The sequence below is a fragment of the Neovison vison genome, chromosome 2 (assembly GCF_020171115.1).
Source record: "Neovison vison isolate M4711 chromosome 2, ASM_NN_V1, whole genome shotgun sequence".
Classification (NCBI taxonomy): Eukaryota; Metazoa; Chordata; class Mammalia; order Carnivora; family Mustelidae; genus Neogale; species Neogale vison.
Window position 1 is genome coordinate 43,068,972 of NC_058092.1, and position 14,242 is coordinate 43,083,213.

Sequence of the window (14,242 nt, forward strand, 5' to 3'; positions counted from 1 at the left end):
TTTTTAAAGATTGTATTTATTCATTTGAGAGAGAGAGAGAGAGAAAGAGAGAGAGCATGAGAGGAGAGAGGTCAGAGGGAGAAGCAGACTCCCTGCTGATCAGGGAGTCTGATGCGGGACTTGATCCTGTAACTCCAGGATCATGACCTGAGCCAAAGGCAATTGCTTAACCAGCTGAGACACCCAGGAACCTAGTATGAGTTTTTAAAACCAAAACCTTGATTGGAACTTGCAGGGCTGAAATGTCCTATTTCATGCATCTGTTCAGCGTGAATGTACCCTTCGGCAGTACACCCTGAGTACGTGCAGTTCTTTAAAGGAATCTCTTCTATGGTCTGTCTCCTTGTTCAGCATTCCTACTTAAAACTTACCCCGCCCTTCCTCCTGGTCTTGGATTCGTGCTGTGAAGGCTTCTATAGTGGTACCTGGGATGGCAGAAACCCTTAATAGTTTATTAAGTCTCAACCCAGTTGGCGCTCATACACGTCTTGCACATTTGTAAAGTGTTCAGCTGATTTGATCCCCTCATCTCTGGAATGGACAGAAGTTACTGTCTCCAGTTTACGTACAGAAGATGGATAGTTGGGGAATGTAAGGTCATTTGATAAGTGGTAGGCTCAGGACAGGCTCTTTTGATTCATTGTCCAGGGCTCTTTCTATTATGTTTCTGTTCATCTAAGCTTCCAGTAATTATCTTAAACTAGTTGGCCTCCCGACTTAGGAGAATGAACTTTACTAAACACATCTGTGCTCCTCCTGACCCTAAAGCCATTCCCATGTGGAGTTTCCCATGTGAGGAGTGGGCTTTGGGAAATCAGCAAGTTTTGTCCAGGAGGCTTTCTCTCTTCATGACTTCCAGAACAAGTGTGACACAAATTCAGATTCACAACCATACCAGCCTCTCTAGAGATTATCTTCTTCTCATTGAGATTCGCTCAGAAGCCCCAAAGTGAGTTTTGCAGTTACCATGTAGCTTTTTTTATTTAAACAGCTTTATTGAGATATACTTAACATATTATATATTCCATTTATTTATTTATTTATTTATTTATTTTTAAATATTTTTTTTTATTTTTTATAAACATATATTTTTATCCCCAGGGGTACAGGTCTGTGAATCACCAGATTTACACACTTCACAGCACTCACCAAAGCACATACCCTCCCCAATCAACAGTCACTTCTAATCAATGTCATCTAATGTTTCCATTGACGTACAAAGTCAAGCTGCCCTGGGTCAGTCTTGGGTCAGGAATAAAGCAAGGAACCAATATTCCTTGCCCAAATGGGACTGCCCTTTCCACCTGCCCTCAAGCTCCTTACCTATCCTTCCTGCAGGTTGGGGTGTGCGGAAGTCAAGGGTGTAGTCAATTTTGAGTGAGAACCCATTCTTGGAATAAAATATATCTGGCATAAAGACTTAAAACAAGTACATGGTTGGAAAATGGAAAACTCAACATGAGTAGAAAACAAATGATACTTCACATTTTCTTACATCTGCAGTTATCATCAGTTATATTCCACTTATTTAAATGTATCATTCAGTCATCTTAGCCTATCCACAGTTGTGCAACCATCACTACACTACAATGAATTTTAGAACATTTTCATCCCCAAAAGAAACTCTGTACCCATTAGCAGTCATTCCCCTTTTCCCTCAAATCCCTGTCCCGCAACCAAACACTAAAAATACGAATCTACTTTTCGTCCCTATAGTAATTTTCTTATCTTGGACCTTCCGCATAAGTGGAATTATACTATATATGTAAGGCCTTTTGTGACTGACTTCTTTCACTTAGCATAATGTTTACAAGGTTTATCCATGCTCTATTATTTATCAGTACTTATTTTCTTTTTATTGCTGAATACTATTTCAGCATATGGGTATATCACATTTATTCATTCACCAGTTGATGGTCATTTGGGTTGTCTACCTTTGGCTATTATGAATAATTCTGTGAATACTAGTGTATAAGTTTTTGTGTGAACATGTTTTCATTTCTTTTAGGTATAGACTTAAGAGTGGAATTGCTAAGTCATGTAGTAGCTCTGTTTAGTCATTGAAGGAACTGCTAGGGTGTTTTCCACAGTAGCTGAACCATTTTACATTTCCACCAGCAGAATATGAAGGTTTTGGTTTTTCCACATGCTTACCAGCACTTACATCCATCTATCTTTTTTTTAAAGATTTTATTTATTTATTTGACAGAGATCACAAGTAGGCAGAGAGAGAGCAGGAAGCAGGCTCCCCGCTGAATAGAGAGCCTGATGTGGGGCCTGATCCCAGGACCCCAGGATCACGATCCAAGCCGAGGGCAGAGGCTTTAACCCACTGAGCCACCCAGGTGCCCCTCCATCTATCTTTTTTGCCATATAGCTACTCTGGTGGGTATGAAGTGGTACCTCAGTGTGGTTTCTAATAGCTTATGTTTTAAGTTGACCACATCAAGCATGCTTTCCAGATTACCTTTCCAGTTATCTTCATGTGACACAATGACAGAATGGGAGCCAGGATTTGAGGAGGTAGACACGAGACAGGTGGTAGATGGAGAAAGGAAGGTTGTGGTGTTGCAGGGTCATCCTGCCCTCCATCCTCCTCCTCCTAGCTTGGACTTCTGTTTTAGCCATTAAGGAGCCTGACACAGGGTGGGTTATTGCTGGAGATCTGTCTTGTTCCCTCCTGGCACCAATACCTCTGAGGGTAATTTTGTAGCTCCTCCTATCAAGAGATGGAGTCTATTTATTCACTCCTCACTGGCCTTCCTGCCTCCAGATCCCACTCATTCCCTCCAGTCCATTCTCCCTCCTCACTGTAGCCAGTGATTTTTCTCATGTTCAAGCCTGATCATATCCCTGCATAAAATTCTAAGATGGTTTTTCATTACGTTGGAAAGAAGTTCACGCCCCTTAATGGGACAGTTGAGTCTTGGATGGAGCTGACCAAGCTCATGTTTTCAGCCTCAGCTCTTAAAGGCTTGCACTCCCTCAGGGATGCCATGCCATGCTGTTGCCTCTGCTTGGAACACAACTTCCTCCCTGCCCTTTTGGTCATCTGCTCAACTTTCAGGTTTCAGCTAGATTTCACTTCCTCTAGGAAACCTTCCCTCACCCCATCCTTGGAGACTGAGTATGCCTAAAGCTTTTGGGCTGTCTCCCCTTTCCCACAGTACGTTGCAGTTTCTACAGCTTTCTCCACTGTTAGACTGTGGGCGACCAGAGGGGCCCCAGGGCTTGTTAAATATTTGGGAACTGACTATCCCTCTGAAGCCCGGTACTGTGATTGTTTGTCGCAGCGAGCATCTCGAGGGCCGAAGGCCATATCCTGTATCCCCACGTTCAACACAGTGCATGGCATGGCACATGAACTGTGTAGTACGTGGAACAGCAGGATGGTGACTGTTGGTGTAGTTAGAGGTTTTGGAGCTGGGCAGAGAGAGTGAGCAACAGTGCTTACAGTTAGATATGTAGAATGTACGGAAGCAGCCTCTCCACACCACTGCTGGCTGAGCAGGAAGAGCAGCAGCAGCCTGGTGAGTGCCCAGTCGTCCAGAGGAGCTAGCACATTGAATTGATTGCAAATTCATTTCCCTCTCTAGTCGTTGTTAAAACATATTTCAAAAGGGAGAAAAAAGTTTCCAGTTACCCTCTGACAGTTCCACTCTGTTTGTAGCAGTAGCGATTTTTTTTTTTTTTAAATTAACGTGTAATGTATTATTTGCTCCAGGGGTACAGGTCTGTGAATCATCAGTTTTACACAACTCACAGCATTCACCATTGCACAGACCCTCCCCAGTGTCCATAACCAAGCCAACCTATCCACCCCCACCGTCCCCTGCCCCCCAGCAACCCTCAGTTTGTTTCCTGAGATTAAGTCTCTTATGCTTTGTCTCCCTCCCCTATCCCATCCCATTTTAAGCAGTAGCGATTCTTAACTGAAGGTTGTGGAATTCCTTGGATTGTCTAGCCCAGTAATTCCTGCCTGGATGTATCAAAACCAGAATTCTGATGTGATAAATCTGGTCTTGTGTAAGTCACCTGTGAGGCCTGAATCCTCACAATCTTTTTCTTCTTGAATATCTCCAGGGATTAGGAGCTCCCCATCTATAATGTATCACATACCGATTTTGGACAAACATTAGGAGAGTCTCTCTTGTATTGTGCTGAAATCTATCTTCCTGAAACTCTACACTTGGTGCTTGTTTGCCCCTATGGAGTGTCGCTGTCTTTGCCCTTGTCCAGTTGGGACTCCTTCAGCTCTGTAAAAACTGACCATGTCTGCTGCACACACCCTCCCCGGTGTGTTATCTCTTGGATAAACCTCTCCTGTTCTCTTGCTGTACCCCACAGGAACCATCTCCAGGCCTAGTGAGTTTCGTTTATAATTGCACTGAAATGCAGAGCACCAAATGAAACAGCCCCACAGCACGGACTGACCAATGGTTGGGGGCACTGCTCTCACCCCCCGTCTTGCCATTATTTCTTTTGCTCTAGCCTGTGACCACTTTTAATTCAGTCAGTTTGCATTTGGCATAGTTTGAGCTTATGGATTAAGCCAAAGCCCCCACGTCTTTCTCACTCAATCCATGTCTGCTGTAAATCTAAGTAACTGGCTTTTATAATCAAGCCTGGCATTTGTCCTGTCTCATGAGATTGTATCTTTTGGTTCCAAACCAATTCTAAGTAGGAAGCAGTAAGCTCAGAAGATGGAGCTGTAACAGCCATACTTGGGGAATTAGGACATGGTTAGTTACTCACTGCTGTTTCCCAGTTCAGGGAGAAGCAACATGTTTAGAGAACAGCAGACTGTCTGCATTTCTAACCAAGTCGTCACTGCTTCCATTCCCTCTGTATAATACCCCTGACATTGTGCTGAACATGTTGCCCTCATTATCTCCTTTAGTCTCCACAGCAGCCCAGAGCACACCCTGCTGTGAAATCAAGGTGTGCTCTGGTCATCTGGATACATCACATTCATTCGAGAATGCTTTTAAATGAAAGGAAATCTCAGATCTTAGCCCAGAGATTCTAATTCAGTAGGAATGAAGTAGAGACAGGAAATGTCTTTTTCAAAAGTTTTCCCAGTGATCCAGTGCACCTGTTTGGGATAACTGTTTCAGTTAGTGGGTTATAGTTGCTTGGCTCTTGAACAGGACAGTTTGGGTCTCATTCATCTTCTCCCTGTAAAGCCTATTGCAGCAAAGGCCCTCAGGGAAGATGGCGGAATCAAAGTTCAGATGCATAGTTAAGTGTCAGGAGTGTGGAAATGGTCCTTGTCGTGAGTCCCGAGCTTTCTGAAGGCCAGGCATGCAGCCTTCTCTGGGGCTCTGATGGCTAACCAGGGATAGGGCTTAGCCCAGGGTGACTTGGCTTACAAAGGAGTGGGGACAGCATTGTGAGATGATCAGGCTGCCTGGTCAGGCAGAGATCCTGGGTGACGGAAATGACTGCTGTACACGAGGATGCAGCTTAATGTTACCCAACCTTCAACTTCTCATTCACCAAGAGCCAAGTTTACAAAATGCTTTTGGATAAAGATGGCACCTTTTAAATCGCTTCTCGGCCTTTTGGCTAAGATCAAGTGTAAACAGCTATGCAAGGATAGTGTTAGAAGGGCATACTGAGGACTCAGATGGTCTCATCTTCCACTTGTCCCTGCATCCAGCAGCTTTACCATCCACAATGTGGACAGGTCCTGGAGTGTGGGGCAGGCCTCAGACATGCCACCACCATTTTGACTAATTCTTATTTAGTAACATAATGTCAGAGCTGAAATTGCCCTTATTTTAGATGGAGAAATTGGGGTCCTGAGAGGGACAGGACTTGCCCAGCGTTTACAGTGAGCCAGACACTGAGCCCAGGGTTCTTCTACCCCACCGTGCTGCTGCACCAAAGCACCCAAGATAACTAATGGCAGAATAGACTTTTATATGCAGAAATAGAGTCCCAGTATCTTTTACTGCTCATATTCAAACATTTGCCCCAGCGCTGTTTATTGGGGAGTTAAAAATTTAACTGATCTGCAACAGCACCTTTCCTAAACCAGTTTTCACACATGCCGGGGTCTGTCTACTGTCCCACTGGTCTGTTTGTCCATCACAAGGCCAGTATGGTGCTGGCTTCATTGCCACTGCTCTATCACTACATCGTGGCATCCAGTAGAGGGCATCAGATTCAGAATCAACCTATGTTCTGTTAAAAAAAAAAAAAGTTGAGATCTGAATAAGAACTTTATAGATACATTTGTTGAGAAGGATATACTACCAAGTCTTCCTATTCTCCAGTAATAGTATATAGGTCTCCATTTATTTAGGCTTTAACACCTTTCAGCAAAGTTTAATAATTTTCTCATATACTAGAGTCATGAACATTTTTGATAGATTTAACTCCCAGTTACTTTTGGAGGTATTTTTTCTTATTACTATTATAAATAGTACTTTTTTTCTATTTTTATTTTGCAGAATATCATCGGTGTACCGAAATGGATTTCTGTATATTGATCTTAAATCCAGCACCTATTAATGCTTTTTTGTATTTTGTAAGTGGAAAATCACAATCCATGAAAATGAGTTTTCTTCCTTTTTGATACCTTCCCTTTACTTTTTTTTTTTGTCTTAGGGCACTGGGTGGGACCTCAAGCACAAGGAAGAGTAGTGGTGATCAGGGGTATCCTCAGCTTACCCTGACCTTGACAGGACTACTTCACACATTTCATTTGCTCTACATTTTCTATAAATCTACTTTGTGAGGTGAGGGTAGTTCATTTCTATTCCCAGTCTGCTCAGAGTTTCTATAGTTCTGTTGTTTTTGTTGTTGAATGAGTATTATATTTTAGTGAACACTTTTTCTGAACACTTGCATCTGCTGACATCATCTAATTTTCTTTTAATCCCTTAATGATTATTTGGGTTCTTCCAACTCCCGAAAAATGAGAAAATAATCTAAAATATAAAGGAAACCTTGAGATCCTTTTATTGTCTGTCATTGTGAGCTTCACACACACACTGGCTATTGCGTAAGAGACTAAAACCCAGAAAGGCTGCTTTCTCAGGCAGCTTCCACTTAATTTGCTTTCAGGCTGGGCAGTGGACTGGACCCTGGGGGTGACAGACTGGACAGACCTGCTGGCTGACGGCGGGCCAAAGAAGTTCTACTCTGTCACATACAGGAAAGAGCAGGTCCAGGGGCCAGGAACATAGGGAACCTAGAGGAAACATGATGTAGATGCCAGACTGGAGAACGGACAAGGTAGGGATCGCTTTACTACCAAATCTGAGGTAGTAGTGCTACTTTCTAGTGCCCCCCACAACCAGTCTGGAAGTGGGCATATTTTTTCCTAATGGGCCTCTCAAAAAATGAAGGTAATCATTTTTACTTCCAAAAGATTCTGACTCCAGCAACACTGGTGAAATAAGGTGTCTCACAACAGATTTCCCGAATAGTGGATTCACCAGTGTGAATGCTTGAGCATACCCTCACCATCTAACTGCACCGAACAACTCTCTCTACTCTGCAGGGGATTCTCAGACCCAGGGAACCAGGCCCACGAGACTTACAGGGCCCCGACTCCTGTCTTCAGACCTCCACAGGGCTGTCCAGGGGCAGAACATGGAAGCATGACCACAAAGGTGACAAACTAGGACAAGCAGGAGCTTTAGGGAGCAAAGATGCTGACTTGGCAGAAGGAAGAACTTTCCTATTGATTCCCCTGGTGGGAGATGATTGCCCCATCACAGCAAATGGACAAAGACTTGATGACTGTCCAGCAGGAACTTCACAGCGCAGATTCATGCCAGTACTGGGCTGCTGCCTCTAAAGTCCCTGCTAGCCCTGGACTATGAAGTGACACCAGCTAGAAATGCCTGGGTTTGCTTGGGAGCCACGGTGATCAATGTAGTGTTTTGGCTCAGGACCATGGGGCTCATGGCATCGTTCCACAGGCCCAGCTGCTCTTTGCACTGTTGGCTTTGACACCTTAGGTCCGTTGGGTTAACCTACCTGCTCCCCAAGAGCTGGAGAGCCCTCAGAAGCTATGTGCTCCTGCATATTTTACAAATTGGATCCTCTACTGTGGGAATGTGCCAGGAAGCAACCAGAGACTTCCAACATGAAATTCTTATTTGTGGCTGGAGTTGCTGTTACCTGACTCTGCCTTCATGCACCAGTGCAGTACAAACAGGGGCTTTATTGGTGGGACTTGGGAAGCTGTGACAGAGCCCAGCATGCAGCGGTGAGGACTTGGATAACTTCCAGGAGACAAGGGATGAGAGGACTCGCCTCAGTGGGCTCTGCTGCCTGGGGGCACATTGTCCCTTCTCAGTTCTTAGAGGCAAGTGTGCAGGAAGAAGGTTCAGCACTTCACAAACTGGTGGGTGACCTCGTAGATTCCCACAGATTCCTGAGCCTTTTCATCATAGTCAGTCCAATCCTGTGGGGAAAAAATGGCCCTGTCGGCCTCATGAGATGGTTTAGGACAGTGGGGACTATGGCACTCTGGGACTTTAAAGGCCCACTTCAGGCTCTTACTGAGACATTCATGAATATGTGTGACCTAGAACAGAGCTACAGTGCATTCTGGGCAAGTTCACTTAACTTCTCAGAGCCTCAGTTCTGTCCTCTATTAAAAAAAAGGGACAAAAACAGGTTGAACGTTGAAAGAAGCAAATGGGGAAACAGGTATAAATACTTAGCATCATGTCAGGCACATATAAGAGCTCGGTAAATTCCAGTTGTTGTTGTTATCAGGTGCTATGCAAACTGAAGGAGGTTTCTGTCCTTTTGAAGGCTGACCACAGGCTTATTTAAGGTAGTAACATGTTCAGTAATACAATTGATTTTCATTATTCATGGTAGTTATAGTCTACAAAATCACCACAAACACTGAATTAGTAAATAGTGAACCACTACTCCCAGGGGAAATACAGGGTTATGTTTTTGGAAGCCTCTGATCACATTTTCTTCAACCAATCAATATACAACTCTGTTTTGGGTAGGTCTCTGTTTAAAAAACACCTTATATATAGTTGACTTCTAGGCAACAGCACTAGAACTCATGCCTACACAAAGCTTATCTAACATGCATTTTCTCCATTAGGCATATCCAAGCCTTCTTATGGAACACTAGATAACATTTTAGCACTATACTTGGGGCCATTTAAACACCAAAATCACCAACAAAAATAAGAAGGCAGAGTCAGCTTTCTGTTGATCTTTGTTCACCGAAAGGGTAGTTCCCACCAGGTTCCATACAGTGCCCCCACAAGGCCCCAAAGTCCTGTACCTTCTCCTGCAGATTAATATCACTGAAGACTGTCCCCGATTCCACACCCTCAGCAGCAAACCCAGCCTGGGGGTGACAGGAAGGCAGTGGTTAGTCTGGGGGAAAGGGGGCAGAGGCCTGGCCAGGGAACTGGCTCTTTTCAAACCACCTTTGGGATGGGAGGACAGAGATGCAGTGTGAGCACCTGTTCTGGAATCATGTACTTCCCAGGCCTGGCAGCCTTCCCAGTACTACAGCGGTTCCTCTCAACTAGAGCCCTGGACCAGAAGCAGGAGGTGAAGGGTAAACCTTTCCACTACCCCTGAGCTCCCAAAAGACTTGGGGCACGTCATTCCCCTCTTTGGACCTTAGTTTTGTTTAGGAGATGGGGATGAGAGCGGGCTCTGGAGTCAGACCGGGGTTCAAATAACTGTTCCCAGGCTTACTGTCACCCTGCACAAGCTGCAAAATCTTGAAAAAAAGTTTTCACTTGTCCAAACAATAGGATGAGTAACTTCACAGGGTTACTGTGAGGATTTAAGGAAATAATATGTAAACGTGACCAGCAGTGCCCAATATACAGTAGGCAGTTAATAAATCACAGTTACTACCCTTAGGAGAAGTCCTAGTCTACGGTCTCTGGATAAAGCAAAGTTCTATTATTACTTCCTGTATGAGCTCCCCACAGATAGAGGTTACGCACCTGGGGCTGGAAATCAACTGGTTCAAGGCCTCGGCATTCAAACTCTACAATCGTCTTGAACTTCTCATTGTCTTCAGCCTAGAAAAGAAGTGTGTTGACGGCGCAGGCGCCAGTGGGCCCTTGGAAAGATCTCAGTGCTGCTGCCCTTCCTGCCAAAGGGGCCCTATAACCCGTTAGTCCAGAAGGGACTCGAGAGCAACTCCTCCTCTTCTGGAAGAGACCTGCATTGGGTACTGCTCCTAATGAGACCCGCCTGGACAGAGCTGCTGCAGAAGAAAGACTAAGTACTAGAGTCGGCCTGCCTGGATATGATCTCAGGCAGCTCTACCTCTCTTCCCAGCTAGGGCCTAAGATTGTCAGACTGGGCTGAGGTTCGCTGTGAAAATCTGAACTATGTGTAAAGTTCCTAGCTATAGTACCTGACACTGTGCTCAATAAATGGCAGATAAAGTTATCAAAATAAAAAAATGTGAACAAGAATGTTATGCTATAAAGTTTCCAGATCTTCCCAATGGCCTGGACACTTAACTACAGCCTTTGGCTAAACCTCTGCCATATTGTGAGGCAGGAGGATGACTTAAATAAAAGTCTTCGAAATGGGGTTTTCACGTGGAACAAGCGCCTCTAAGGGGGCTGGTAGAACGAGGAAATTCAAGCCTCCCTGACCCATGGGCTCAGAGATACCAAGCACCACACCCACACATTCAATCTCATTCTGTCCTTCATTGTAAAATCATTTCCTACACACCAGTCATGTGCCCGGCACAAAGAAGGCACTCTCTGTCGGCCCTGGTTTGCTTTTTGTTTGCTGGTGTGTCTCATCTACCATATATTATTTACTTGAAAGCAAGTCCTTGTGACTTCTCTAACTTCAGAACAAAGCTGAGAATTTGGCATAAATCAGACATGTTTCAAAAATAGTAAGGGGGATCCCCTGGGTGGCTCAGTCGGTTAAGTGTCTGACTTCAACTCAGGTCATGATTTTGGGGTCCTGGGACTGAGCCCTGCATTGGGCTGAGTGCCCAGTGGGGAGTCTGGTTCTCCCTCTCCCCTACCTTCCCCATGCTCATTCTCTCTCATATAAATAAAATCTTCAAAAAAAAAAATACTAAGTAATAGGTGAATATAAGTAACTACCCTTTAAACAAAGAGACTTAAAAGCACACACTCCCTCTCTTCCCTTTGGACTAATTTATTACACAGTAATGTATAACTAACTAGCTAATGTCAATATCAAGGGTGCCAGAGAAGGCTCACAAGTCCCCCGGTATAGAAAGGGCAAGTGCTCCCAGAGATGGAACCTGAGTGGAAGGGTTGGGCCAGAGGTACCCTGAGCTCCCACAGCCCAGTGCTTATTAGAGAAGACACTGTAATAGCCTGATTATGAATCTTCTGCCTACCAGGCACTCAGCCAGTGTATGGTGACAGAGTGAGTGAATGAGTGAACAAGTAAGTATATGAATGAATATCCCATAGCAAGTCACTCTGGTACAGACAGAACTCTAGAACCCCAAACTCCTAGCTCCCAGCTTAGATTTAATCCCACCACCTACCACCACAGCAGGAAACTTACATTGTAAGATCTGAGGGTGTTGCTCAAAATCTCTGAAATGTAAAAGAGAAGACAAAGTTGACTTGAGTCCATACGCTGCCCCCATCCTAGTGCCCATATTGGCTCTGGGGAAAAGAGTCGGCTGCCACAGCCTGGGCATCTCAGGTCTGGGTCTACCCATAGTAACATGAGCCTGCTTTGTATCAGGAAGATGTAGCCCCAGTTGGTAGAACTCAGGATTTGTGACCTGACCTACCGATGGAGTTTTCCCTCGCACAAAGCTTGCACTTCTGGACCATGGAGGCGCTGCCACGACCTCCCTTCAGTGCCACACTGTCCTGGCAAGGGTAAACAGAATCTGTAGTCACACATTAATTAGACATGATCCCGTCTACCACTTACTAGATAGGTGAAGAGATCCAAACCCAAACAGGGAATGCCATCAGCTATGACAAGAATCCTGAGGAGCTTCCTGAGACTGAGAAAGGGACTCCCCTCGATTTTGAACTCTGCCTCACATTCCGAAGAAGCCCGTTCTTCCCAATGTTGACCATACTAATGGCTGCCCTTCCAAACCACAAAAAGCAGCGTCCAAAGACCTGAGAGATCAGGGCCACTGGTTCCTTCCCCAAATCCCTGAGGAGAGGCCTATATGTGTTTGTATGTGGGTATGGTGGTAGGGGGAGTAGTTACCATTAGCCGAATATACTGCCACTTCTCTGAAATCTCACCACAGTTGCCACATTTCATCTTGTGGGAGGAAAAAGAAAATTAGTAAAGTAGTTTAGCTAAGTCGGGCAGACAGGGGAAAGGCAAGAAAGTGTGATGTAGGCAGGCTCGACCTATCTTCCCATCAACTACCGCACCTCATCCTTAGAACAGCCCCACCAAGGACATAACCAAAATTTCTCTCTGGGCAAAGAAAAGGTCAGGGTTTCTCCTGCTGGTGCGCCCACCCTCCTCTAAGAAGTACCGTCTGGCTGGAAATTCAAGGCTCCTGTAGTACCAAGATGGTCTCAACAGCGCCAACCCCCACCCGTTCTTGAGTCTGGAACTTCCCTTGTGTTCTCATAGGCCTTGTAGGTTCCTAGTAAAAGTACTTATCACTGTTGTTACTCTATTTCTCTGTCTTCTCCGCTAGACTCTGTGCTTTTTGAAGTGGAAGAACATCAACTTCTCAAATAAACCCTGGTACTTGAGCTTCAAAATATTTGGTAGTAAAGGTGGTGAGAAAGCTTCCTAAAAGGAATAGAGCTATTGCCAGGATCTGAATGATGCTGGGGTTTGGATGAGAAGGGAAACAGATGATGATCTGGAAGTTAAGGGCGTCTGTAGACCACGCCACCAGAGTACCAGATTCACCAGTATGGGGTGGGGAGGGATGGAGGAAGCCACGATCAAAACTAAAGGGATTTCACAATAAATAAAGCCTGATCAACTAAAACAGAAGGTGAAATTCCCCTCCTTACTAAACAATCCCAAGACCCCTTCAAGTAGTCTCTGTTTACTGTTTTCAAAACAAAATATTTCACGGAGGAAAAATTACAAAAGGATCTCCGAGATGTTAGTAATTAAGAACTAACCAATAGGGGCACCTAGGTGTCTCAGTGGGTTAAAGCCTCGTGTCATGGTCCCAGGGTCCTAGGATGGAGCCCCCCATGGGCTCTCTGCTCAGCAGGGAGCCTGCTTCCCCCTCTCTCTGCCTGCTGCTCTGCCTACTTGTGATCTCTGTCAAATAAATAAAATCTTAAAAAAAAAAAAAAGAACTAATCAATACATTTAGAAAAACGAACAAATTCTATTCAGGAAAATACCACTTAGCGGTTACACATGTCCGTTCTTAATGGTTTGAGACAAAGCTGCCCTCCGAGTCGCACTTCGGCGCCAAAAAACTCTCTAGGCCCGGCCCCCTGGCGCCCCGCCCCCTTCCGGAACCTCGCGGTGCCTACCTCCCCTCCGTTGCCCCTCCCTTCTCCCGCCTAGGGTCCCGCCCCTCCAGTCGCACCTTCAGGTACCACCGGAAGTCCTCACCCAAGGGGCGGAGGTTGGTGACATTCTCCAGCGTGGCTTTGAGCTGTAGCCCAATTTTCTGTGGAGGGAGTGCCAGAGCAAGTGCATGAACCGCGCCTGCGCAGTCCTACCGAGCCCCGGCCCTGCCCCTCCTAGATTCGAGCTCTGCCTCCCCACTCCTCAGCGCAAGCCCACTTCTTTCAGTCCCTCCTGGCACGAACTCCCGCCTCCCAGGTCCTCACCACCTCCCCGTCCCTGCCCTGGCGGCACTTTGCCTGCGCCTCACCCCCATAGTGGCTCCGCTCGGCCCGGCCCCAACCGGGCTGGCGAAAGCTGCCGCCGCTACTTTCCGGCCGGTCGTAAACGTGGGCCACGCCGGCGCACGGGGTGCGGACCTCCGGCGTGCGTACCTCCGGCGTGCGTACCTCCGGCGTGCGTCCGGCGGGGGAGAGGGCGGGGCGTCCACGCGCGGCTGGTTAGCGTCCTGGGCTTGTTTTTTTTTTTTTTTTTATTAAGTGGGCCTGTGGAGGTCGCAGTTAGTGTTAGCTCAGACCCGCCGAAGCCTGCTTCCAGATCCTTGCTGAACGCCCATCTCGTGCCGGCACTATGCTAGTCTGAGGGATACCATAGCAAACACAGTCCTTGCAGGAAAGCTCTGCCACGGCTTCCTCCTGCCCCTCAGTTCTTTCTGACTCTTCACTACTCGTTCTTCTCTCACCCA

The 14,242-nt window shown here is 45.9% G+C and overlaps 1 protein-coding gene across 4 annotated transcripts; it reads right to left on the reverse strand.

The window, feature by feature from the left end:
- Positions 1-6,946: 6,946 nt before the first annotated feature.
- CZIB (CXXC motif containing zinc binding protein) lies at positions 6,947-13,891 on the reverse strand. 4 transcript variants are annotated; one of them, XM_044238261.1, is made up of 8 exons: positions 13,808-13,891; positions 13,517-13,600; positions 12,205-12,261; positions 11,768-11,849; positions 11,533-11,564; positions 9,960-10,037; positions 9,278-9,343; positions 6,947-8,425 (listed from the first exon to the last, which is right to left on the reverse strand). In XM_044238261.1, exons 1-8 carry the CDS (start codon positions 13,811-13,813, stop codon positions 8,348-8,350), a joined length of 483 nt encoding a protein of 160 aa, XP_044094196.1. In that variant the 5' UTR covers positions 13,814-13,891; the 3' UTR covers positions 6,947-8,347. The 4 variants fall into 4 exon arrangements, with proteins under 4 accessions (XP_044094196.1, XP_044094198.1, XP_044094199.1 ...); XM_044238263.1 differs by having other exon boundaries at positions 13,543-13,600; positions 13,808-13,890; XM_044238264.1 differs by lacking the exon at positions 13,517-13,600 and having other exon boundaries at positions 13,808-13,889.
- Positions 13,892-14,242: the final 351 nt, after the last annotated feature.

Excerpts from the sequence above, each read along its gene's own strand:
- CZIB (XM_044238261.1), bottom strand. Across the intron at positions 11,850-12,204 it reads GGCAGTATATTCGGCTAATG|GACAGTGTGGCACTGAAGGG; the intron begins GTAACTACTCCC and ends TACCCTTGCCAG. Across the intron at positions 10,038-11,532 it reads ACACCCTCAGATCTTACAAT|GCTGAAGACAATGAGAAGTT; the intron begins GTAAGTTTCCTG and ends CTTCTTTTCTAG.